Raw genomic sequence first — 25899 nt, 5'->3', positions numbered from 1 at the left:
GAGATATGACTGAGACCTGATGAGACCTGACTGACTCACTGAGGTCTGGAAGCTTCAGCCTGGTCCGTCTGCAGCTTCTCTCCTCCCTCCACCTCCATGGTGCAGTAAACGATGCGGTTTGGAGCGACAGACTTCAGACCCTGAACCTCAACGATCATGATCTGAAACACAGCAGAGGGAAACGCTAACGACTGTCTAAAGGTCTTTAGGAACTTCAGTCTGATGGAAACTTTTTATCAGAAAGAAGATCACAAGTGAAATGACCAAGCATCATTAAACGCTTTGGCTTCATAAAGAGAAAGTCCACAGGTATGAGTTCAGCTCTGTATAATAAAGTCCCTCACTGATGTTGCGGGCCTGTAAAGCCCTTTGAGACCCTGGATGTGATATTGAGCTATAGAAATAAAGTTGCTTTGACTTGACTTGATAAGAGACCAAAGCTTTTACCTCCAGAGTGAAAGACAGAACCACGTCGGCCTTGGACAGGACGTCTCCTTCGTCCCCGATGTCCAGGAAGGAGTTGCTTACGGTGGAGCGTTTGAGCTTCTGTTTGAAGTCCACACCTCCCTTAGAGACAGGAAGACTCTCTAGGTTTGCCATTAGCAGGTTCACTGAGGACCGCAGCTCCTCCACATACAGAGGCTCCATGTCTGCTGACAGGAACTGTGGGTATTGTCGGTCCTGCACCACAAAGGGAATTTACTATAGGCTGAAGTTTACAAGGACAGTGGCACAAACAAGTGTGTGTGTGTGTGTGTGTGTGTGTGTGTGTGTGTGTGTGTGTGTGTGTGTGTGTATGCAAAAACATGTTCTCACTTGGGCCAGTTTGTCGGCGAGCTGCAGTCGTCCGTCGAGCTCTCTGCGAATCTGAGCCGCCTGCTCGTCCACGTTATCCAGCTGAAAACAAACACATCTGTCAGCCAATCAGGAGCTGAGGATTCAGCCAGAGCTCCTCCAATATCAAACACAACCCCAGTGGCGTTTAAGGACCATTCAGGGTCCAGGATTACAGAAAGTAAATCCATAATCTAACAAACTGTACAATATTGTCATAACAACTTCAGTCTAATCTGCATTTCCCTGCAGATAAACTGGAAACTAAAGCTGGACGCCTCCATCTTAGATATGATCGCTGATGTTTATGATCAAGAGGCAGAGCTTCATATTTCAGCCACATTAAGCTCCAACATCCGCTGCTCCAGACCAGGCTAGCAGTGGAGCATCAGTTACCGTGGCGACAGAGTGAGATCTAGATTTAGGCATTAAATGTATGTGAAAGAATGAACAATCATGACAATGAATGTTTGAACATGTGAGTGTTTCATGTTTCCCAGTTCCATGAGTGATCAGCATGTATTGATGAGTCACATGCACACATTCTTTGTCTCACATTCTAAGTTTAGCCTGAAGTATCAGCTTTGTTCCCATGACATCTGTGTTTGGGTTTTATGAAACCCTTCATTTCTATGACAACCAGCTTCACATGAACTCGTTAGTCAAGGCGTCACAAGTTCATTCACACATCAACACAAGAGCTCAGCACACAAAGAAGTGAAGGGAGCTCAAAGAATTCAAACTGAAAAGGTTTTTGAGAACGTTCACCTCAGGCTCCGCCCCCATCCCTGCTAACTGATGAGTGATTGATCAATAACCCACACAGGAAATGCTACGGGTGTCGCTTCACGTTTCCCCTGGAGTCACAGGAAATGACCTGAGGAGGGGTGGACAGACCTGAACACCTCCACTGCTGGAGACAAAGACCTTCTTCACTCTGTCCTCCTCCATAAAGATGAGCTGAGCTTCATCCACTGAGCTGAAGTTTGTATTCACAGTGAAACTCAATTTAATCTGCTAACTAATCAATGAAACTGCAATTCAATCAACGAGAAATGAAGACATTGTCCTTAAAGTCAGGTGTAATCTGGATCATTTTATATCCAGAGACGTTCTTCAGAGCAAAGCTTGAACTTTCTTTCTTCTGTTATTCTTCTTCTCTCTGGTCAATACTAAACCAATCCTTAACACCGTAAGGACAGTGAAAGACTTCTAAATGAGATATGATTCACAAACCCAGACAAACAATGTTCCTACGATCCCTGACCTGGCAGGCGTTGTAGAGAAGCTGGTGCTCAAACTTTCGGACGCCCAGGATCTGCTGGAACATCTCATAGAGCTGCTCCTTGCTGAGGATGAGCTCTGACACGGCGCTCAGGTGCGCCCTCTGGGGTTGACGCCGCATGTCCTCGTCCCCTCTGTAGATGGCGTCGTACTTGGAGATCCAGGAGCTTAGCACTGTCTCTTTGCTGAGGCCGTCGATCTCCGGCAGGCTGCGGACACGCAGCTCAATGTTCTTCTTAAACACCTCGCGAAAGTCATTGGCCGAACAGCCGCCGCTCTGGACCATCCGAGTAACTCGCTCACTCTTCAAGAAACCCTGCACCAGAGAGAGAGAGACAGAGGGACAGATTGAGACAGAAGAACAGAGAGAGAGAGAAAGAGAGAAACAGAGTGAGAGAGAGACAGAGGGACAGATTGAGACAAAGGGACAGAGAGAGAGAGAGAGAGAGACAGACACAGGAGAGAGCGAGGGGGACAAAGACAAGTAGTTAGCTGAGATAAAACACGTGTAGAGTTTTATCTTTTATCTGTCTGTGTGTGTGTGTGTGTGTGTGTGTGTGTGTGTCTTAAGGTCAGTGCCGCTCAGCCTGCTGTTGGCCTGTGGGGGGTCCAGGTTCCCTCTGAGTCTGTATCGATGTCACCTCAGCTAATGGCTTTAATTGTGAGAGAGGGAATTCTCTCCTGGATGCTAAAGCTGCACTGAGTGGTGCTCTTGCTCTGACACCACATGGTCTCTAGGTGGCATCATTTCTTATCTGAGCGAGGGAAGAGTCTATCTCCCATGAAGGTTCATTCTCGGGCAGCTGGACTTGATTGCTCAAGCTTTACAACCCAGCCCAGCTGCTTGAGAATAAACGTTCTCTTGGATACCATGTTGACTGAATTGTTCAAATCAAATAATGGTAAGCAGGATAGGGTGTTGACATGGCCTGACAGGCATGATCAATGTGACCATAATGAGTCAGGTGATAGAGCCGTGTGAGGGTCATTAGTGTGATTATGGTATAAAACAGATTGTTTGCATGATCTGGAATAATATAGAGATTAACTAGTAGAGGTCCAACAATCGATCCCTGTGGAACTCCACATGTGGTTCTGACTCTGATCCTCCTCCTCCCAGGCATGACATCGCTCACTCTGCTCACTCTGCCTCCATTTAATCTGCGACACAAATGTCAGCATTATTATTAATGAAACGACCACCAGGGGGCCTCCTGCTCCCCCACTGATCGGCTTAATTGGCATTTTAAAATGTCACTCAATTATTTAAGTAGACACAGAGTTGTGTGTGTGACTCCGAGTTCATACCTCCACCAAGGTCACACAGACTGTGTGTTGTGCAGCAGACATGTTTGGTTGTGGTATTTGAGGTTTTATACTTTGGAAGAAATAAAACCCAAGAACTTGGCAGAGATCCATCAAAAATGTGCATGCATTTCATGATGACTCTGACTCACACGCTTCCTGGTGAGCTCTCACTTCAGAAGTGGTAATGATTCTGTGTGTGTGTGTGTGATGCGTTGAGGCGCTCATGGTCCAAATATAAATATACCAAATACGGTCGTCATGGTTTTCCTGACGACTGAGCTGTGGCTGATTAACGTCCAAAATGGTTCCAGCCTGAAACAGAGAAACCTCCGTTTGCTTGGTTTCCATGGGGACAGAGGAAAAGGACCAATTAGGAGCAGCGTCAAGGCAGAAACCTGGTGCACCTGTGGTGATGATCAGGGTTCACCAGAGGACGAAAGCAGCTGTGAGTGTGACGGAGCGGAGAGCAGAAAGAAGGAGGTTTGATCTGCTGCTTTTTGTGACTTACCATCATCTGACCTGTAACACCGTGTACAGGCTGCAGTTGCTATGGTTATTATGACTCCTTACCTATTCTAATCACGATGACTCTGCCTGCGTCGCTCTGTGATGTCATAACCATGAAAAGATGATGACAAAGATCCAGGGGCGGAATGTACAGAGGGTCAAAGGTCAAAGGTCAAAATCACCCCGAAAGTCAACAGTCACAGAGAAAAGAGAGCAAAAAAACAGATAAAGAGTAGAAAGAAGCAACAAACTACTGGTTCCTCTCGAACTGTAAGAGGAGCTTCAGGTGTTTCATGGTGTTGTTCTTTACACTGTGATAGGCTGACTGATTACATTAAGTGTATCAGTAATTCACCGTATCAAAATCCTGCTGTGTTGGCATACCAGTGTGTGACCAGCCTACATCATGTAGAAAAGGCTGTTTGACGTTACAGTACAGTTACTTCTTCCTGTTTGTTCGACATGTCTGAGCAAAGTGAAAAGCATGAAAACAAACAAACAAACAAACAAACGAGCTCAGAATCCACAGAAAACGCCGAAGGTAAACAGCAGCAAACAAGCAGGAATCCTCACAGCCGCCAATGTGCAGCTGTTTGATCTCACCGACGCCTACGCAGAGCCAAAACCCACTTTCACGCTGCGTTAGCACGCTATGATGTGAGCGTTTATCACAAAAAACAGAGGGACGACAAGGGGGGAGGAGGGGGCAGAGAGACAGACAGGCAGAGACCCCAACTGCTGATTTGAGTCTTGTGTGCTGCTCACACCCATGGACGTGAACACGTGTTTGAAATGTGTAAACTATGACTTGATAATGATAAAAAGCTGAAGCACAAACATGATAAATGGGCGGGGCTTCCTCCAGCGCCTCCCCCTTCCCTTGAAGTTGAGAAAATGTGGTGATGGTTCAGTGTAATGTGACCATGAAGCCACATGTGTACACTCAGTACAACATGTGAAGCTGGGACGGATTCTCACCTCCTGGTAGCTCCGCACGGCGTTGCAGAAAGCTTCATCTGCCACAATCTGAGTTTCCCCGTTGAGGAAAGCGAGAAAACGTTCCTTCACCGCCTGCAACTGCTGCTTATTCACCTGAGAGAGAGAGAAGAGAGAGATGTGAGGATGAGAGAATGAAGCAGAGCAGATGAACTTTAGTGACCCTGACAGCGGTCAGCTGATCTGGAGGTAACAGAGCAGAGACACCGAACACGAGGCTAAAGGACAAGAATGAGTGAGATAATGAGGGATTCCCTGGAGTCGCAGTGAATCCATCCTGGAAATGTCGGCGCTCCTGCTTCCTGCTGCTTCCTGCTGCTTCCTGCTGCTTCCTGCTGCTTCCTGCTGCTTCCTGCTGCAGCTGTCAGTTTCCTCTCAAACTACAGAAGCTGCACATGTATGAGGCGGCGGCAGATTGGAGTGGAAATTAAACAGCTGGTTGCAACAAATGCATTATGGGAATCAAAGCACCAATTTCCTACGGCAACCACTTATCTCCTGCTCCCAGCTTCCTCCCAAAACACAGAGGAAGCACTGCATCTGAGCCATAGGGGGAGGAGTTACAACTTAACACTTAGCAGGTTCAAACTAAAAACACGTTATTACCCTAAGAAAGTTACACCAATGTTACACAGCAGAGAGAGAGAGAGAGAGAGAGAGAGTGTGTGTGTGTGTGAGAGAGAACAAAGCTGATTGCTCTTGGATTAAAACTTAAACTTAATCACACAGAGCAAGGGAGGCGATTACCAAAGTAAAGATGAAGTGACGCAGATCAAAAGTTGATATTGGCTCCCTCAGTGCCTCAGACATAAACACAGCAGACAGCCAATCACAGGAGCCGTCAAACTGTCAATAACCATAACAAACCAATCGTCAACAAAGTGTCAAAGTGACAAAACTCATCAGCAGTGAGAAGCAACACTGCAGGCTGATAGAGGAATAGACCGGTGCCCCCTGCAGCCTGGAATCTGTATGAGTGAGGAGGAAATGGACCTGGACAACACCGCCGCCATCCTCAGCTTCTGCAGAACAGAGAGTGACAGCTGCTCCCAGCTGGAGTCACTGCTGGTGTCTCATCTGGTGGCCGAGCGAGGTCACTCCCTAAAGACAAACATGTGCTCCTCCTCCCTTTATAAACACTCAGGCCAGCTGACCTTTGACCCTGACCCACTGAAAAAACACCATAACTTTCACCTCCTGAAGGAAAGAACAGAAAAAATAAACGAAGGAAAAGACTAATATAAAGAATTGCAGCTTCTCTGTGAAGTATCCAAGCGTAGCTGGTAACAAAACATAAAAGATTAATATTAACACTAAACGATGATCTGATGGTTATAGACCAGAACCAAGACTGTCCACCGAGTGGCAATGTAGCACTGGACAACAGCTAGTTACTGTCCTTACCCAGAGGAAGTCCCTCCCCTCTATAGAGCCTTCAGCAGAGCATCAAGCTCTGACTGGGACATTCTGAGCTCACTCTGTCTCCTATCATGTGGAACCCGCACATCGAGGCAGTGCTCACACATTTAAACATGTTGCTGGCTCAGACTAAGGAATCTGTCTGACCTATCAGGAGAGAGGCTGGAGCGTCAGACGGGGACTTTCTCTTAGCTGCTTCCTGGTATTGTGTTCAAACACATCCTGCAGAGAAAGGACGCCCAGTATTCCATCTCCCAACTCAACCCTCTGAAGAACGAGGCAACACATACTGCAATAACACAATGTATCATGCTCATACTGAAGACCAGGAGGGTCTCAGAGTCCAGACTGAAGACCAGGAGGGTCTCAGAGTCCATACTGAAGACCAGGAGGGTCTCAGAGTCCATACTGAAGACGAGGAGGATCTCAGAGTCCAGACTAAAAAGACCAAGAGGGTCTCAGAGTCCATACTGAAGACCAGGAGGGTCTCAGAGTCCAGACTGAAGACCAGGAGGGTCTCAGAGTCCATACTGAAGACCAGGAGGGTCTCAGAGTCCATACTGAAGACCAGGAGGGTCCCCTGAGCCTCCCAGCTGTGACTCAGCCAACTTCAGCTATTTGTCTTTTTTACTCATTTTACTGCACAACATCGTCACACCACAGCGGAGACAAATATCCCAGGTGGCTTTGCAAGCGGCAGTGGAGACTCGAGGGGCTTCATTACCGAACCGGAGCACCGAGCGAAACCAAAGCTGATCCGCCTGACAAACATGATGACAAATGTTTATTTATGACAACAAAAAATCATCAGTCTCCGGGGCAACACACATACTCAGTGTTTGTTTACGTTCTGTCACAGCACCAGAGGACCGTATGAAGTCCACCCACCCACCCGCTCTGGAATCACCAGTTGGGACTTGCTGTAAATCTGATCGTGGACTAAAACTTTATTTTGAAACTACAGAGATGGAACATGGAGCAAATATCCCTCAGCAAACGACGCCTGAGAGCCAATCAGAGCGCAGGAAGCATCTTGATGAGGAGGACCCGTAAATGGCAGATCTACTTTAGTTCCTATACTGAAGTCTGAGCCAAAGTGAACCATCAGCACTAAAGTCTGTAAAGTTTAGTTATTATTTACTTAATTACTTTTACTATTAGCAGTCAAATACGGATGAATGTCCTTCCTGTTACTTCTGTCACCATCACTGGAGAATTAATACATTGTATCAAACCACCGTCGTGATCACCACAGGACTTTTAACTAAGGTAATGAGGAACTACTACTGCACTGCACTACTGCACTGTACCACTACACTGCACTGCAGTATGGAGTACACTATGTCAGCTCGCTCAACTCCGCCTCAGGCTCCTTCTGATTCACCCACCGTCTTATCATCTTTACCACAGTCAGAAAACCTGCTGAGATGTCTGAGAGGAGACGGGGAGGAAGAGGAGGAGGAGAGAGTTACATAACCTGGACAAAAAAGCTGCATCTCAGTGAGGCAAACTGACAGCGATGACAAAGGAGGACGGAAGTCGCCGCCAGCAAAAGAAAGGCCAAACATCTCCCCCACCACCCACTGGAAGCCTCCTCAGCACCAGAAATCATGGAGGAAGATGATTCCTTCTCTTGTTTGGGTGATGAAGGGCTGTCAGGGGATTAGCAGCGTGGGTGCTTCACTGCTGGTTTCCCTCTTCAGCATCGAGCAGACAGAAACACACAAACACCGGGGGAAGACCGGAGAGCGGCAGAGAAGAAGAGGAGGCGAGGAGTTTCCTCAACACAAATCCAGACAAAATACTCCAGTGTGAGTCCCAGTTAGAAGTAAACACTCTTAAAATAGGAGAATAAATATGAAAACCCTTGAAAAATCAACAATACTGTGAAGGTTTTTGGTGAAGTCTAAGTTTGCCTGCCTGCTCCTCCAAAGTTCATCTGAAACATCTCCAGTGATCTGTAAACATCTCATTCATAAAGCAGATTTATGAATGAGTCCTTTCCTCTGCAGGCCAGTTGAGGTCGCCGTTACCATGGTATTTCTCTATTTGCGAATTGGGTCTCACAAATATTAAGACCGGTTTCAATCTGACGTTTAAAAACTGGAAAATTCTACGGTGCTGAACGTTTTCTGGGTGTTGAAGATTCTGGGCTTCAGACACAGCTTGATGAGCTTCATGGAAACATTATGTACTCATAGATCTTTACATTGACCACTCACACACTGATGCAGGTCCAAGGAGCCTTAATGCTGCAGCATAGAAATCCACAGCTTTTACATGGACTTCCAAACAAGTGAGAATGTGTCGGTGATTGTTCGAGAGGAAAACGCGAAAACAGCCATGAAGAGGATCCACCGCTGTCTAACCTTAGCCTAACTCTGCCACACACACACACAAACACACACACACACACACACACACACACACACACACACACACACACACACACACACACACACACACACACACACACACACACACACACACACACACACACACACACCACAAATCACAGGTTGTTACTATTTGGCATGTGTGTGCATCATGATCAGCATCTCACTGAATTGAGAGACACACTTGTTGTTTACAAGTCGCATCAAATCAATGATAGATGACATTACAAAGATGACTTTAGACTCTTGTTTCAAAAACAGACAGAAAAGCTGACAGAAAAGTGCTGCCGTCACTCCGTCATCCTCAGTATGTAAACAAGGAAACAGCAGAAGCAGTAAAGCTGGTTTCACTTGTGATGCTCATTATTTCACTCTACCTAACAGAGGCTCCTGGCTCCTCGGCTCAGATGTGTTTCACTTCTTCAGATTACATCATTATCTCCTTCAGCCAATGATGCCGCAGCTTTTTCATCAAAAAATTCTCCAAACCTGAGATGATGTCATCATCTGAGGATAAAGGGATTCCAGCTCAAGCTTTTTTTTTTTTTTTTGTGAAGAGGTGAAAGTCAGAGTGGACAAATCAGGTCAATATATTTAACAGCTTCAATCACAGAGAGCAGCCAGGAAATCCAGAATCTCAGCACTTTGTTCGCGCTTGTCTCTGTTGTCCAACTAACAGCGCCTTGGGTTCCTCTGCAATTTTAAGTTATAATCACTGAGCTTAGGAATTCAACAATGTCACAATGCTCACCGCTCAGGCTCAGTACTTATCAATCAATCCACAATCAGAATCTGAATAGATCAGCACAAGACTATCATTACACGACATGCCATTAGACAAAATGACTCAAAACAAAACTGACTTGGAATTGTTAAAATTGGCTTGACTGATAAGTTATGAGCCAAGTTTCTCACAAGTCAGATCTACAGGCTCACTACTTATCACTCAACCCTCCGTTCACAAACCTAATCTGAATCTCATTGCCTCCACAGAAGCAAAATCACATCCAGTATCATGAAACCAAGTGACTCAACATAAAACTGTTTATGAATAGAAGTGCTGACTGAAAAGTTCTGAGCCTACGTATTTTAGCATTAAGTCTGAGTTGAATTATTATTAGGAAAAACTTTTATAAATATTTTTGCATGGGGAACATAACATCTTTGAAGGTGTATTCTTGTTTGCGTTCTCTTCATGTAAACAGTGAAGGTCAGTGTGAGGTTTCTGTCAACTGACCATCAGACCAGCAGAACATCTGACGACCTGACCATCAGAACATCAGACCATCAGAACAGGAGACCATCAGAACATCAGAGTATCTGAGTCTCCACTTACGTGTTTGTCCATTAAGTTGTCAACCAGAGTAAGAACCTTGTAAGTGAGTGTCAGCAGGTGCCGGAGCTTCACTCACCTTCTGCTGCCTGCGCGCCATGTCGGTGGGCTGTTTGGCGTTGAACGGGTAAGCGATACACCGGAGGACGAACACGTAAATCTGCAGGTTTATTTTTCGCTCCTCTTCCTCCTTCTCGATCCGCTCCTGCTCCTTCTTCTCCTCATCTTCACCTGGAACTTCTCCGTCTTTCGCTCCGTTCCCCGCAGCTCCAACAGGTGCGGCGGGCTGCTGCTCCTGCTGCTGCTTCTGCTGGCCGCCCTTCCTGCTGCCGCTCCCCCGTTTTCTTGTCGAGCAGGCAGCGGCTTTCCTCGGCGGATCCTCAACCACCTGCGGGTCGGACTCTCCGCCAGTGTCCTCGCTGGAGGACGGGTCCAGCATGGCTCACGGTGTGCTGACTCGGGTTCACACCGCGGGGGAAACGGAAAAGTCTCTTTCTTGTAGTTTGTCTTAGTCGACGTGGCGTTCACGGTCGCTACACTTCACCGGCCCGCGGTCTCTCCAGCTGCGGCGCTCGGTGGCGTTCGGAGGCGCGACCGCACACAGAACCGTGGCTGTTTCCGGAGTTTGACGGCAAATATTTGGAAGTTGTGCGGTCGCGAGCGTTTCGTTCCTTCACACCGGAGAGAAGTGCGCGCGAGCGCCGCTGCTGGCTGCAGCGCGCGAGCGCATACAGGTGAGCGACCTGTGACTGTCTGAACCCGTAACCACGGCAACAGCACCAAAGGTCAGCATCGTCAGGGTACACTGATTTCCAGATGGTAGCAAGCAGAAAGTACAAACAAAAGTGTCATGTGACAAAACATTGTGTACTTACGTTTGTAACTTTAGCACTGATGTTATATAAAGATATAAGTTATATGTATATATGTATAAGAACCCATGTATGTAGGATTGTTTTATATGATGGGCACAAACATTATTATCATAAATGTCATTATTATGTCATGTGTTTTAGTTTCTCTCTCAATGCTTTCAGCTGTGATGTTGTCACTTATGTTAAATGGCCTCTAGATGGCGTTACTTCTGATGCACCGTTACACACCTTCACACATTCACCCTAACCCTTGAAAGCCAAGTTTGTTTCAGTCAAATGTCAAGTGTCTATTGGTGGACAACATGTTGTCTCTTCGTCCTTCATTTGAAGTTAACAACCATGAAAGTCTCTGTGCCTTCATTTACTGTATAACCAGTTTCATTGAATTTGTTAAGAAAATTAAATGTGGTTTAGCTTTTGCTTAGCCAGTCAAATGCCATGTCCGTCAGTCCAAAAATGTCAAAGAATGACAGTGTTCAAACATCTTTTCATAAAGTTAAGCAGGGGTTTGTGTTATTCTCTCACAGAAAGGTCAAAGCTGACCTGCAGTGACCTCTGGGAGCCTTCAGAACCTCAGCAGGTTTAAGAGAAATCATCACAGAGATTAACACTCTCTCTCTATATATATATTTCTTTTCTTTTTCTTTCTTGTGTCACCTGTTGTCTTTGGTTTTGTGCCATGAGGATTGTTGTTCGGTGAAGTAAAAATAATTCCAGTCGAGCTTTCAGAATAAAAGAGGGGGGGCTTCTTCCACACTGGTTGTTCATTCACAGTCACCATGTACAGATACAGTGATGCATCTCCTCCAATGCATGATCTCTGTCTGGGAGAGAGAGCGGGAGAGGCAGAGTGATAGACAGAGAGGAGAGAGACAGAGTGAGAGAGAGACAGAGAGAGACAGAGAGAGACGGAGAGCGACATGTTGAACCAATGTGACCGATCCCATCGTTGTCGTTGAAATTCCGGTGGGAATAAAATAACGCTGATCCCAATGTGATCCATTCTGTGACTGCCAGGCTCACACTGTGGTGGGATATCAGTGTGTGTGGGTGTGTGTGGATGAATGGACCGCTGCAGAGGGTTCAGTGAGTGTGGCTGAGGCCACTAGATGGCAGTGTTTGTTTGCTGCGTTTCAAGATTCAAACTCATTCAAGATTTCCACAGCAACAAAACAAATCAAATATATTTGTAACGGCCAATTTCACATCAACAAACGTCTCTTGACCAAGCAGCTCAGAGCTCTGCAATAGATTGGTTTCACTTTACATTCTTGATTACTATTAGATTGATTACTATCCATGTTCTCCTTGTTTGTAGAGACTCAGAGTGAGAGCACGGGGAAGCAGAGGGACAGGAAGAATGAAAGTCTTCCTCCAAAGGAGTTCCATGGCAACTTCTTTACCAGCTCAGGCTGTCGTGGCGACGGGGAGACTTCTCTGTTGCTGCGGTGATACTACAGATTGTTCAGGTGATCGGCCATGGCGGGGATCTGATGGAAGTGTCTCACAGCCAGTGTGTGTTTATGTTCCACACTGCAGGTGAACGTGTCCTCATAAACCTACACACACACGCACACAAAGAGAGACACACACACACACACACACACACACACACACACTCCCAATGTAAGTCAGCATGTATACACTATAACTGATGTAGCAATCATGATGAATGGAGTGTGTGATGTCGAGTCTGACTTCCTGTCCCGTCACAACAGAGTGCAGGTGGACATGGACAGACCTGCTTGACGTCTTCCACCTCCAGGTGGGCCGAGGCTTCTTCCTTGGACAGAAGGACACAGTTCCAGGGGCTCCAGTCCTGGAGACGCTCCCAGCGGACCAGCACCAACTGGTAGAGGTCATCACAGCCGCTGAGGGCCGAGCGGGACGCCCACACCACCTCCACCAGGTAACGCACGTCCTCCTCCTGAGTGAAAACAGAGTTCAGACAAAACAAATTTGGTTGAAAATGTGTTTGGCATATATTTTGTGAGAGTCACTGTGTAATCAACAGAGGAATGGGAGTGAACACAGCGCCCCCGGTGGTAGTGTGTGGCAGCTCGCCTGCAGCAGGAAGGGAATCTTGGCGTCCTGGTTGAGCTTCAGCTCGTTGGCTCTCAGCTCCTTCAGGATGTTGCGGTAGCAGAAGAAGTCATCACGATGTCGGGCGATGTTTTCTGTGACACTGCAGTCCCGGCAGCGCCCCCCAGTGCGCGCACCCGAGCTCGGGTTGAAGTCAGCCGATGTCAGGTAACGATGGCAACCACGGCAGAAGAAAATGTTGTTCTTCAGCTGGGAGGGATTCTGGGGAACCTACCAGAAATGGGATGAATGAAAATATAAGAACAATATTAACACACAGACATAGAGATGAGAAATATCTTTGATATTGTAAATCTTTCCTTGTGTCGTTTGGTCAGAGGTCTGAACACACAGCAGGTAAACATAAGTCACATGTTTACCTTCAGCAGCCTGGACGCCTCAGGGTTAAAGGCTGGAGTTTTGATGAGCTGGAGGAAGAGTGTGGAGATCCTCTTCCTCAGACCCTGCAGACTCGTCGGCTTCACCCCCCGGGTCATCAGGTCAACCTCTCTGTCAATCAGCTCCACCAGGTCCCTGCTCAGCTGGCTTTGATGCTCCTGTCCAATCAGGTAACAGACCTTTTGAGTGCAGTCAGGACGTGTGTTTGTTGTCACCTTTGCGGTGCGTTTGAGCGCAGTCAGGACAGGTGTTTGTTGTCACCTGTGTGGTGTGTTTGAGTGCGGTCAGGATGTCGGTCCGTTGCTCTCGGCTGATGGAGGACGCGTTGACGTCGTAGTAGAGATCTCGGAGCGCTCTGGCTCTGATGGTGTGTTCACTCTCCACCTCAATCTTCCTATTGTTTGCTGCTCGCCACTGATGAGGACCTGCACACTGACACACAACAACAACAACAGTACTACTACTGACACTACAACAGCTACTGAAGTGTCACTATTGATCCTACTGTTAGGACACATATCAGAAGCTACAGATGCTCTCAGTGTCGGCCAGCGACTTCTGACCTTGTTCAGGAATTTCTCAATGGCCTTGTCATAGTTTTCATTCTGGGCGATGATGTGATGGCGTCCGATGGTAGCGATAAGCTCTGTTTCCTGCTCTAGCAGGGAGCAGAGCGCCGCCTTCCTCTCAGCTCCACGCAGGGAGACATTGATCTGCTGCTCCTCCTCAAGCCGCCACTCTATACAAACACAGCAGAGGCGTTACTGTCACACACTCCACACAGAGCTTAGCTTGATGTTTGTACACCACTGACTGTTTGTCATATATGTGTATATAAATGCTTTAAAGACTCAGATTTACTAAACCCAAGTCAAATCCCAGTTGAATCCCAGTTTGTAGTGATTGAAAGATGATTCCTAAACCCCGCCCCCTAACACAGTCATTGGCCCCGCCCCTCCAGCTTACTCTCCAGAGCGTGGTACAACAGGTTGAAGTCCTCTCTGCTGCGAGGGTTCATCCAGCGGCGCTGTCGGTCTCTGAGCTGCTCCTCCTTCTCCTCCTTCCTCCTCCTCTCCTGCATGTCCATCCAGGCCAGCCGCACGTCCCGGCGACTCCTCAGCTGATCCACCGCCCGCCGCGCCAGCCAGCGCCGGGCCCACGCCTGCAAACGGATCGCCTGCACAGGAAAGAAGCTGGGTCACCACAGCGGAGGGAAGACTTTTGCAAAAGAACACAAACAGACACACACAGGTCACTCACAGCTCTAAGTCTTCTACTGTGATATGCGTCTGCTGTAATGTAGTTGCCAGGGGCGACCAGCTTGTCGTTCACACAGGAGATGTAGCAGCCGATCCCTGTCATCTGTGTAGAAACACTGACGGGACTCTGCTGAGACTGAGAGCTGTCCTGTACTGTCTGGGAGAGAGAGAGAGAGACAGAGAGAGAGAGAGAGAGAGACAGAGAGACAGAGACACAGAGAGAGAGAGAGAGCATACAGAGGGTTCAGGGTCAAAGGTTAGAGGTCACATTAGTATCTAACTAAACTTCTCTCTTCATGTAGAGGAGCTTTAGAGGCTCTAAAACATGTTCATGGATCCATTAGGGTCCATTAGAGACCTACAGACCTGAGGAGAAGCACAAACATCTACACACACAGACACCGTCACACTCATTCAGAGTTCAGACTCATCATTGTGTGTTAGCACTACATACCTGTGTGTCACGGCTGAAGGCGACCACGCCTCTGTGAGGTCGTCTCTTTGGTGGGGTCTGTGTGGCAGCGTGGTGGTACTCCGCCCCCGTCAGACGGTGTCTGAAGCCCCCCAGGAAGGCCTTCTGCTGAGGAGGACGCTCGATCTCCACCACCACCTCCTGGAAGTCTCCTTTACCTGGATGTCAGAGAGGCAGATTCACTTCATCCTGTTTCATTAATAATGTTTCCATCCAGGAAGTGTAGCATTAAGGTCATTTGCCTGTTTGAACTCGGACAGTGATGACGTCGGGCATGTTGTCGTGCTCTGGAGGTCGCAGGGGGCGGAGCGGGTGGTCGCTCGGGTGGGTGGAGCTCATCTCCAGGCGGATGGAGCCGTGTGGCCGGGCACCGAGGTCCATCAGGCTCTGCTGCTCCTCCAGAGCCCGGCCTGAAACAAGATTAGAGCCGACTGAGTCCTGCTGACCAATCAGAGAGATCCTTAAACCACACAGACTCAGAGCAGCCGAGTGCTGAACCACGACGCTTCAGGAGCCACAGCCTTTAGGTAAGCAGAGAGCCGTACCATCCAGAGAGACCTGCAGCACCTCCTGTGGCACCCTGAGCTCGGAGGAGAAGTGACGCTTCAGTTCCTGCATGCTGAGGCCGATGGCAAAGGCCACCGTCATCACCTGACCCTCTGGCACCAGGACCACCTTCACTGCAACCAATCACAGCGTCAGAGGAATGAAATGAGACAGACAGGTGGACAAACAGCTGAAGATACGGCGTTCTGTATCAACTAGCATTCATTCAACAGTGTTTTGTGCTTTCGTGTCAGTGTGCGTGTGTGTGTTTATGTCTCGTGGTCTCATGCTGGTCCAGAGATGCAGCGCCCCCTTCTGACGGCACAGTGAAGTACTAATAAACGTATACACTCATGCAGGCACCTGTTGCTGTCACGTTTCCCAGGTCGTCTGCTTTCACAGGCGGCTCCTCCTCCTCCTCCTCCTCCTGCTGCTCGCCATCGTCCCACAGGTCCGCCTGAGTCTCAGCTTCCTCCACCACATCTGCACACACCGAATACAGCCTTTGTCTATATGGCACAGCAAAACTCATGTCATGTCTCCTCTGGCTCTGGTCTCACCTGGACTTGTCTCACCTGGGTTCGGTTTGTCTCCATGCGGCTCCTCTCCGTCTCCCCCTGCCTCTCTGTCGCCCCCTGGTGGCTTTTCCGCGGTATCTCCAGCTATGTCCTCCGTTTCCTCTGCGTCCTTGTCCACCTGCTCCATCAGGCTCTCCGCTCCTCGCCTCTCCACCGTGCTGAGCTTCTCTCTTTCTTTCACCTCCTCCTTCTCCTCTTTTTCACTTCGCCGCGACATGTAAGCTTTGGCTAAGCAGCTAATGCTAACTTCCAGTCCGCTCAGGTAAAGTTATCGAACTAAAGTGCCGTGAAACAAACACAAACAGCGGCGAGACGCAGCAGTCGAGACGCCGTCTGCCCGGAAGCTTCAACACTTCAGTCCGCTCGTCTGCGATTGTGACATTTAGAGTTTAGAAAGTCTGCTAGCACGGAGCGTCTTTCACTTCCTGCAGTGCAGCTGTTTACACGCTGCCATGGCAACCACGCAAGGCAGACAGACAGACAGACCGGCAGACAGACAGACAATGTTCTGCTCTGATTCTATAGATTCTATAGATTCTATAGATTGTCTGCGCTCAGCTGTGTGCTGCTATTTCGGAGCTTCAGACTCTGTGGCTCCTCCAAAGCTCCTCTAATCTGCTGCTGGATCCACTCAGATCTCACACACACAGGTGTGTGTTCAGAGATGGTCGGCTGATTGGTTCACATCCTTTTCAGACTCAGGACAAAAAGGGTTGATTGATAAATTAAGAGTGAAGATACAAACACATGTTTCTGCTGTTAAATCAAGAGGAGCTGATCACTCTTCAGTGTGAACGCTCCAGACTCAGCATGAGCTCAGAACAACAACACACATGCAGACAGAGTTAAGGTGATGGATTCCCTCTGGACTAAGTGAAGAACTTAAGAACTTTCATTGCAAAAATTCTCTATGAATTGCTTTTACACTGAACACCCTCAAAAAATGAGGACAGACAAGATGGGAAAAAATCGACCCCATCAGTTTCCACAAGAGAATAGAGGTCAAAGTGTGTGTGTGTGTGTGTGTGTGTGTCTGGGTGGGTTGAGCCTGGCCTAAGCCCCGCAGAGAGCCAGCTTAGCCCACACAATGGCAGGCCTACGGGGCTATATTTACCCTGCAGGAGGCCTTTGGTCCTCCACACACACACACACTCACACACATAAAAGAGATCTCTGTCTAAGATCAGCCAGCGTCGGCTGCACCTCACAGGTAAGAGACCTCCACAGGTCAGACCTTTACTGCTGCTTCACTGTCAGGAGCTCGCTGCCTCTTAACCTCTAAGATCAAACATCTGCTTCTTTCTACAAAGGTCTTGGTTGGAGAATAAAAATTCTAAAATCTTGAAAAAACTTCCATGATTCTCAACTTGAAGGATAATCGCGTAAATAAAAGAAAAATATGTGAGAAGTCAGTAAAAATACAAGAAACAAAGTTTGATTCAAGAAATCAGAAAATCTCAAAACTCCCTGACATTATATTTGATTGATTTTTTGCATATATTTTTTGAGAATGAACCATTATAAATGTATTACAGGTGATATTTATCAATGCATGATTTATGTTCTCATGATAAGTAATGTTTCCCGTCTGGGCTTTACCACATGATGATGACATCATTAGATACATAGAGTAAATGTAAATGATTGTAGGTAATTAATCTAAAACTGATGAATGACTTCTGATCAGCAGAGTGTAATGTGTGTGTGTGTGTGTGTGTGTGTGTGTGTGTGTGTGTGTATGTGTGTGTGTGTGTGTGTGTGACTCACGCCTCTGCTGTCAGAACAGGGATGGATACATCTGAGGACCTGAGTGAGGACGAGGTCACTGACTTCATCGTCCAGCTCAGCATTCATGATTCCTGCCAGGACCGTTTCCTCAAGTCTGCTACCAGGTGAGAAAGATCAACATTTGGATCAGTGGGAAGTGGGCGGGGTTTAGGGTCTCAGCTGGTGTGAGTCTCTGCTGATCCTCCTGTCCTGCTGTGCTGTCAGTTTAGATGCGGTGACGGATGAGAACCTGAGAGTCCTGGCTGCTATTGAGCAAGGTAGATGACATCACTCTGAGCCAAGAGGAGACAGATTTCAGGCATCAAGCAGGAATTAAGTTCAGAGTAAAAAGCTTCGTTCTGCACTTCTTCTTCTGTGGTTTCAGGCGATGTTTGGGTGCTGAGGCAGATGCTGCGGCACACCTTCGCCTTCAGGAAGTCAGATAGTCGTGGCTGGTTCCCGCTCCACAGAGCTGCGTCCCAGCCGGTCCTGGAAGTCCTGGAGACGATCCTGACACGTACGTCCATTTCAAACGATTTCAAAACTTCCTGTTTCCCAAAACTCATTCTACTCAGTCTTCTCTACTGCTCTGCGATGTTGCACACAGACTGCCATCTTTGCCTGGGTTATAGGATAGATAGATAATAACAATCCATTTTTTATCATGCTATAATTGAGAGGTTTCCTGTAAGAGAAGACACAACAAATAATTAAACTGGTAGAAATTCAAGAATTCTGAATTCAAGAAAAAGGAATTGGGATGGTCCTGCTCACAGGTGAGAAGAGAAAGATGTGTGAGTTCAGCAACACCAGGAAGTTTCACTCACGCCACTGACATTCAGTACATACAGCGCCACCATCAGGCTGACTGGCAACAACATCCAACACCTCCAACCTGCACAACAAATTTAACTGAAAACCCCCTCCCCCTATCTTAGCTGTCAGACAGACGTCGACCCCTGTGACCTTGCCATGTTTTGTTTTTGTCAGTTGTGGCCCAGGGCGTGAGCCTGGAGGAGAGGACGGCGGTGGGTGGAGACACAGCGCTGACGCTGGCTGTCAAGGCCGACCTGGTGAAGAATGCCAAGAGCCTGCTGGAGCACGGAGCTTCACCTCATAGCACCAACAGCAAGAAGGAGTCACCGCTGCTGCTGGGTAACACAGACGTGATCGGGGGGGGGATCCTATAGTAAGAGCGTGTAACTCTAGGATCACCTGTGGCTAACTGATGCAATATCTATTACTTCTATATACCTGTAGAAGAAGACAGTGGTGGGGCATCAGCACAGGTCTTCACTCTTCATGTCCGTTTCAGTTGCTCAATACTACAGCGCCACTCAGTGGACAGTCTGGGTTATGCTATTTATTTCAGGGAACCTGGAAGTCCCCTTCATCATCGAGTGTATATTAAGTGCCTTTCCTGTTACATGGCAGCGGTGAGGGCTGGCTCGTACAAGATGACGCACACACTGATCTGTAACGGCGCCTGGGTGGAGCAGGTCTGTAGTAAGAACTGGACAGCCATGCACGAGGCAGCTAAAGTGGGCAGCGTGGAAATCCTGCTGCTGCTGCTGAGGAACGGTGGGCGCGTCAACGAGAAAGATGCCACAGGCGTGACTCCGCTCGCCGTGGCCGCCGAGAACGGTCACGTCAGCATCGCCGAGATTCTGCTGAACTGTGGTGAGAGCCGCTTATCTGATAGATACTTCTGCTGAGGTAACGACTGTACAAACATCTCACCGTCTGATGAGCTTCATTTCATTTGAGCTTTCATTAACTAATTTAGTTGTTGTGGATAAACACTTGAGAAATGATGTTATCTCAACAAAAAAGAGACCAGAACTTTTCAATCAAGCTTCAGAAGTTGTAAGACCAAGTGTTGCTCTCTGGCTCCTCAGGCAGCAGAGTGAACTCTCAGGCTTGTAACGGTGAAAGCATCCTGCTGGATGCTGCCGGATCAGGAAACATCGCCTGCATTCAGCTGCTGCTGGACAATGGCGCTGAGCCCAACCTGCCCAGCGCCACGGGACACCTGCCCGTCCATAAAGCCGCCTACGCTGGACACTATGAGTGAGTGAGTCACATTCCTGCACACTCACTCCTTTAATGACCTCAGGACAAACTGAGCCATGATCAGGATAGAAATGTGAATTCTGTACAATGCAGAACCTGAACTCAGTCTGAAGAAATACTTGATTTACACTGAAATGCCGTCTAGAATCTTGATCACTGATGTCTTTTTGTAAGTTAGTCCAGGTCTTGCGGTCTTTCAATGGACCTGTATCACTCTGAGACTAGGCTGAACCCTTTGCTTCTTTACTGCAGCGCTCTGAAGATGCTGATACCTTTGACCACCAAGAAGGCCATCAAAGAGGCGGGTCAGAGTCCGGTCCATTCTGCTGCAGAGGGAGGCCAGAGCAGCTGCTTGGGTCTCCTGCTCGCCAACGGCTTTGACGTCAACTATCGCATGAACACCAGAAACTCTGAGAACTACAGAGACATGAGGAAGAGCGCTCTTTACTTTGCAGTCTCTAATGGTGATGTAGCCTGCACCAAAGTCCTTCTAGGTGGTGGGGCTAAGACAGACCTGGACCCTCTCTGCTGCCTCCTGGTGGCCGTTCGGTCTGGACGCTATGACATTGTGAAGCTGCTGCTTGTGGCCAAAGCAGACGTGAACTGTTACTTCACGGTGGTGAGCGACACAGTGTTTCCCACGGCGCTGCAGTACTGCCTGAAGGACGAGGTCATGATGAGGCTGCTGCTCAACAACGGCTACAAGGTGGAGAGATGCTTTCATTGTTACCATGACAACCCCCTCAACGCTGCAGACGATGTAGAGGGAAAAATTCCTGTGAGCGACCACTTTTTCGAATTCAAATTAAACTCACAGCAATAATTCACAGGAAAATAAGTTCCCCTCCATTCTGTGTTTCCTGTCTGTAGTTCTGTGAGTTCATGAGTCTGTGCTGTCTGATGCATCTGTCCGGCGCCGTGGTTCGGATCCTGCTGGACTACGTGAACCACATCCACATCTGCTCCAAACTCAGACTCATCCTAGAGAAGCAGACAGAGTGGTTGGACATATGCCAAATCCTCTGTGAGTTTCTCCCTCACGCACACAACTCTAGGTCCCCAGAGGATGAATCCTGATGATTTTAGTGTTTGCAGGTTAAACGTTTGAATGGACATAATGTTTACTGAGTTACTGACTTACTACAACTTGACTCCTGAGTGTAGTTGTATCTTCCAGAAACGTGGGAGTCTAATGATGTGAATGCAAACGTATTGACTCACTGAACTGAAGTCATCTTCTGAACCTTGTCCTCCAGGCAGCCCTCGCTCCCTCAGACATCTGTGCAGACTGGAGATCAGGAGCCGATTGACCCTGAAGAGACTCAACAACCAAGAGATCATGAACTCTGACCTTTTCCCTCCCAGACTGAGGAGCTTCATCCTGTACCAGGAGCTGGACCTCTACAGCCAATCACATCACTCTGAGCGCACCATGTGACAACCTTTATAAATGTATGGTAAGAGGGGTGAAGAAGAACCAGAAGAAGGAGAAGAAGGAGCACCAGATGTGATCATTGATTATCTTCAAATTTCACCTCCAGGTTGAATGAAAAGTTGTGAGCTTTCTCCTCAGTGGCTCAGTGTGGTGCATTTTGTTTACTGAAATAAATGAAAGTGTTCTAATTCATGGGAGTGATTGGTGCAGTTATATAATGCAAATATTAATGCTGCTAATCCATAATCATGATATCAATGAAATCGAATATAAGCAATTTGTGAAGGAATGCACAACCTCATGCATGACCTTTTGTGTTATTTCTGTATATACACACTCTGTTTCAGTAATGCATTTGAATTCATATATGAAACATGAGGGCAGGGTCAGAGGTCACAGCTGCAGTCGCACATCGCTGTGGACGAGACGTCCACATGGTGACATCAGACCTGCTGTGGAATGAACAGCTGCCACCTAAAAATAGCTGTGTGTGTGTGTGTGTGTGTGTGTGAGTGTGTGTGTGTGTGTGTGTGTGTGTGTCACTGGTGGTTGTTGACACAAACACAGTGCTGTGGCTCAGGTGCCAACAGACGCGATCATTTTGAAATGTTTGTTTCTTTAACTTTGATTTAGGCGAAAATGAGCAACATGGTGATGGAACACGTGATGGAACATGGTACGTTACATTCATGCCTTACAATCAGTCTGAAGGGTGGAACACTGTGACCTGCAGGGGGCAGTGTGAGGAAAAATCTCTCTCTGTCTCTCTCTCAGCTGTCGTGGATGATGAAGATGATCTTGTGGATCCTTCAATTCAGATCTGCATTGAGGAGTCATGTCAGACCGCCTTGTGGTCGTCTTCATGCAGGTACAAACATTCCTGGTGTTCCTCAGTTCTGTGTTTCGAGGACATTTACCTTCATCTTCCTCTGTGTGTTCAGGAGAGAAGCTTTGCCGCTGCTGGATGCCATCAAACAAGGTGAACACTTTACAAGACAATCAAGGCCACTGATGTCATTAACAGGATTGTTAAGAACCACCGTCTTCTTACAGTCCGATATGTAATCCAAGCTCCTGGTGGTTCCCTCTGGTGGATCATCGGGTTACTGCAGGTGATTTTACAGAAACATTCATGAAAACATTTCCTCCAGGCGACATGTTGGCTCTGCAGGAGCTCTGCCACTTCCCAGCATCCTTCAGTCAGGTGGACGAGCAGGGCTGGTATCCTCTGCACAGGGCGGCGGTCCAACCTCTGGTCCCGGTCCTGCAGGCGGTGCTGGACGGTAGGTAAGAGGTCCACAGTCATCATGGCAGTTCAGCCACAGGAGACGTTTCAGATGGGAGTCATATTCTCTGTGTGTGTGTCACACACTGATACTAATGCTCAGACTCAACACACCACACACACAAGGCTATTTATCTCTGATTTCTGTGTCCTTCAGCCTCTTTCCGTCTGACTCTGGAGGAGTGGACAGGTGGGGGGGAAACCTCCCTCACTTTAGCAGTCAAAGCCGGTTTGGTGGAAAACGTGAAGTTGCTGCTGGAACGCGGCTCCTCACCTCACAGCACCAACAGCAGGAACGAATCGCCTCTGGTTTTAGGTTAGAACGTTCACTGGGTCACAGAGATGTGATGCACTGATCCTCTCAAAGGTTGGGTCCAGGTCCTGTCAAGCTCCACTGTGTGATGTGATGTGTTCGTCTCTTTTGTCTTCTTACGTGTGTTGAAGTTTTGAAGTGTCCTCTTTGTTTCGCTAACTGTGTGGAATCATTCAAGAAGACTCTACCTGAAAGTTCTACCTGAGAACTCAGTCCAGCTTCTCCTCTGCCCCTGCAGCGGTCAGAGCCAGGTCCTATCCTATGGCGTCGGTTCTGATCTCAGGAGGAGCTCGGGTGGATCAGGTCTGTCTGAAGAAGTGGACCGCTGTGCACGAGGCCTCCAGGGTCGGCTGCGTCCACATCATGGAGGTGCTGCTGCAGAACGGAGGCCAAGTGTCAGAGACGGACCAACATGGAGTGACTCCTCTGGGCATCGCTGCAGAGTACAGCCACGCCCACATCCTGGAGCTCCTCCTCCAACACGGTGAGTCAGTCGATTAGTATGTACGTAACCGTGACAGCGCTGCATTGTCCTCAGCACCTTCATTGTCTTTGAAGGTGCTGATGTAAACGCCCAGGCACCAAACGGCGACAGCGTCCTGTACGACGCAGCAGGTTCAGGGAATCCAGACTGTGTGGACATCCTGCTGCAGCATGGAGCAAACCCCAACATCCAGAGCCTGAGTGCCCAGCTGCCAATACATCGAGCGGCCTACGGGGGACACAACCTGTGAGTGCAGCAGTGCCACAACAGCTCGCTCAGCAACAACAAGCCTCAGATGGTTAAACAACTAAAATGATGACACAGCACAGTTCACACTCACTTCAGCCAATATCACATCTGGTGCCTCTGATGGCTTTACAGGCCCACAACAACAGAACGCTGCAAATATTCTTCAAAGTACTAAATAGTGCAAAGATGTAGATGGGATATGAGTGAAAGATGCAGAAATGTAAACAAACAAATATACAGAATAGAATGGATCCTACAGGTTCTGCACATGTGGTATGATGTCATACGGCTCCGTTATGGAGTCACGCTTTCCAGTTAAAGCCGTGAGAGAAGAGTTAGGTGGTATGGTGCCCTCTGGTGAGCAAGAGTTCAATTCTCTAATGGAGAACGTCTCCTCTTCATCATATTCCAGTTGATGAAGCTGAAACGTCTTCCACATTGATCTCAACCTTTTCTCTGTCAGGGCTTTGATGATTTTGATCCCCATCACCACCAGACGGGCCCTGCGTTTGTCGGGTCAAAGTCCCATCCATTCTGCTGCCGACGGAGGCCACGCCCACTGCCTGGAGCTCCTGCTGCAGGAGGGCTTTGATGTCAATGCGTTGTTAGCGCCTCACATCTCTGAACACTACGGGGACATGAGGAGGAGCGCACTGTACTTTGCCGTCTCCAACGGGGACACAACCTGCACTGACCTGCTGCTGAGGTTAGGGGCCAAACCAGACCTGGACCCTCTCCGCTGCCTCCTGGTGGCGGTTCGGTCTGGACACTTTGACATTGTGAAACTGCTGCTCGCGGCCAAAGCAGACGTGAACTGTTACTTCACGGTGGTTAGCGACACAGTGTTTCCCACGGCGCTGCAGTACTGCCTGAAGGACGAGGTCATGATGAGGCTGCTGCTCAACAACGGCTACCAGGCAGAGAAATGTTTCCACTGTGACCATGACGATGATTCTAGTGACTCAGGTCCAGAAGTAAAAGTGCCTGTGAGTTTTTTCTCTGTTTCCATTCAGCTTAAAGTCAGTATCCAAATATAATAATGTCCTCACAGCAGTGGACTCAGTCTGTCCTCTGTCTCTGTCCTCTGTCTCTGTCCTCTGTCTCCAGTTCTGTGATTTGGTCTCCTTGTCGTGGCTGGTGAACCGGGCCGGTCGAGTAGTGTCGGTCCTCCTGGACTACGTGAATCAGGTCTCGCTCTGCAGCAAACTGACAAAGATCCTGCAGAAGCAGAAAGAGTGGCCTCACATCTCCATGGCAACACGTGAGTCATGAGCTCAACCCTCAAGCTTTTTGACACTAAAAATCAAAGAAGATATATTACACCCAGATTATGTAATTATCCTTCAGGAAACACCATAGCAAACACACAGAACACCATGACGACCACCATAGAAACCACACAGAACACCCTGACAACCTGCACTGCAACCACCAAGAACACCTTAGCAACCATCCCAGCAACCACACAACTCAACATAGCATCCATCCTGAACACCATTACAACCACAGACTGTCATGATCACAACAACCCACAACACCATAGCAACTGTCCTCGTAACCGGACAGAACATCATGGCAAACACCAAACCATCTTCACTGATACTTTTGCAGACCACAGAGCGACCACGCAGTGTGATGATGCTCTGTTGCTCTCTGCTGCAGGAAGTCCTCGCTCGCTCTCTCACCTGAGCAGAGCGCAGATCAGGAAACAGCTGAGCTGTGCCGGCGCCATGGCAACCGCCCAGCTTCCCCCCGGTCTGAGGGACTTCCTGCTGTTCAAGGAGAACAACCTGGAGGACTGAAGAGCCACAGAGCCTCAGTACAGAAAACATTCTCAGTTTTTCCCACATTTGACTGATAAGTTTTAGATCAGACATGTTGTGACACAATGTCTGTGTTTTACAGTTTAGGCTTGCTCTCACACACACACTCATTATATTTGTCTTTATTTAAGTAAACTACTCTGCCGCTGCACTGAACAAGCGTCGTTCTTTCTGTGGCCTCA

General features: G+C 48.1%; 4 protein-coding genes across 7 annotated transcripts in view; 2 read left to right on the top strand and 2 right to left on the bottom strand.

Moving 5' to 3' along the window:
* Positions 1-10757, bottom strand: part of cadps2 (Ca++-dependent secretion activator 2) — a 55240-nt gene extending 44483 nt beyond the window's left edge. For 2 of the 4 annotated variants that reach the window (XM_076170917.1, XM_076170912.1), the window contains exons 1-6: positions 10157-10757; positions 4912-5025; positions 2102-2434; positions 817-897; positions 448-681; positions 40-161 (exon numbers count right to left, since the gene is read on the bottom strand). In XM_076170917.1, the coding sequence (XP_076027032.1) occupies positions 40-161; positions 448-681; positions 817-897; positions 2102-2434; positions 4912-5025; positions 10157-10516 (1244 nt within the window). In that variant the 5' untranslated portion in view covers positions 10517-10757. Of the gene's footprint in view, positions 1-39; positions 162-447; positions 682-816; positions 898-2101; positions 2435-4911; positions 5026-6333; positions 6423-10156 lie in introns of those variants that run through there. The other 2 variants (XM_076170895.1, XM_076170902.1) reach the window with 2 other exon arrangements.
* Positions 10758-12262: 1505 nt separating this feature from the next.
* Positions 12263-16638, bottom strand: iqub (IQ motif and ubiquitin domain containing). The gene is made up of 13 exons (XM_076137891.1): positions 16286-16638; positions 16074-16193; positions 15710-15844; positions 15407-15574; positions 15147-15322; positions 14694-14849; positions 14400-14610; positions 13997-14172; positions 13695-13865; positions 13415-13591; positions 13017-13265; positions 12694-12879; positions 12263-12511 (listed from the first exon to the last, which is right to left on the bottom strand). The coding sequence occupies exons 1-13, from the start codon at positions 16503-16505 to the stop codon at positions 12407-12409; spliced, it is 2250 nt and encodes a 749-aa protein (XP_075994006.1). The 5' UTR covers positions 16506-16638; the 3' UTR covers positions 12263-12406.
* Positions 16639-18076: 1438 nt separating this feature from the next.
* Positions 18077-21592, top strand: LOC142989837 (ankyrin repeat and SOCS box protein 15-like). The gene is made up of 9 exons (XM_076139541.1): positions 18077-18180; positions 18281-18333; positions 18441-18572; positions 19046-19210; positions 19490-19735; positions 19954-20125; positions 20381-20906; positions 20999-21152; positions 21385-21592. Exons 1-9 carry the CDS (start codon positions 18077-18079, stop codon positions 21564-21566), a joined length of 1734 nt encoding a protein of 577 aa, XP_075995656.1. The 3' UTR covers positions 21567-21592.
* Positions 21593-22202: 610 nt separating this feature from the next.
* LOC142988644 (ankyrin repeat and SOCS box protein 15-like) lies at positions 22203-25696 on the top strand. Its single transcript, XM_076137880.1, has 9 exons — positions 22203-22239; positions 22432-22542; positions 22715-22846; positions 23006-23164; positions 23400-23645; positions 23720-23891; positions 24358-24880; positions 25002-25155; positions 25557-25696. Exons 1-9 carry the CDS (start codon positions 22203-22205, stop codon positions 25694-25696), a joined length of 1674 nt encoding a protein of 557 aa, XP_075993995.1.
* The last annotated feature ends 203 nt before the right edge of the window (positions 25697-25899 follow it).

Source organism: Genypterus blacodes, unplaced genomic scaffold (assembly GCF_046128005.1).
Source record: "Genypterus blacodes isolate CSIRO-AG114 ecotype Tasmania unplaced genomic scaffold, CSIRO-AGI_Gbla_v1 ptg000015l_1, whole genome shotgun sequence".
Classification (NCBI taxonomy): Eukaryota; Metazoa; Chordata; class Actinopteri; order Ophidiiformes; family Ophidiidae; genus Genypterus; species Genypterus blacodes.
The sequence above is the reverse complement of the archived record's forward strand: the minus strand, read 5'-3'. Positions and strand labels throughout refer to the sequence as shown.

Coding starts and splice junctions, on each gene's coding strand:
- LOC142989837 (XM_076139541.1), top strand. CDS start 18,077: ATGGATACATCTGAGGACCTGAGTGAGGACGAGGTCACTGACTTCATC. Junction 18,334..18,440: donor CCTGGCTGCTATTGAGCAAG/GTAGATGACATC, acceptor CTGTGGTTTCAG/GCGATGTTTGGGTGCTGAGG. Junction 19,736..19,953: donor CGAGATTCTGCTGAACTGTG/GTGAGAGCCGCT, acceptor CTGGCTCCTCAG/GCAGCAGAGTGAACTCTCAG.
- iqub (XM_076137891.1), bottom strand. CDS start 16,505: ATGTCGCGGCGAAGTGAAAAAGAGGAGAAGGAGGAGGTGAAAGAAAGA. Junction 14,611..14,693: donor ACAGTAGAAGACTTAGAGCT/GTGAGTGACCTG, acceptor TTTCCTGTGCAG/GCGATCCGTTTGCAGGCGTG. Junction 13,266..13,414: donor AGGCGTCCAGGCTGCTGAAG/GTAAACATGTGA, acceptor CATTTCTGGTAG/GTTCCCCAGAATCCCTCCCA.
- LOC142988644 (XM_076137880.1), top strand. CDS start 22,203: ATGAGCAACATGGTGATGGAACACGTGATGGAACATG. Junction 23,646..23,719: donor GGAGCTCCTCCTCCAACACG/GTGAGTCAGTCG, acceptor TTGTCTTTGAAG/GTGCTGATGTAAACGCCCAG. Junction 23,892..24,357: donor GCCTACGGGGGACACAACCT/GTGAGTGCAGCA, acceptor TTTCTCTGTCAG/GGCTTTGATGATTTTGATCC.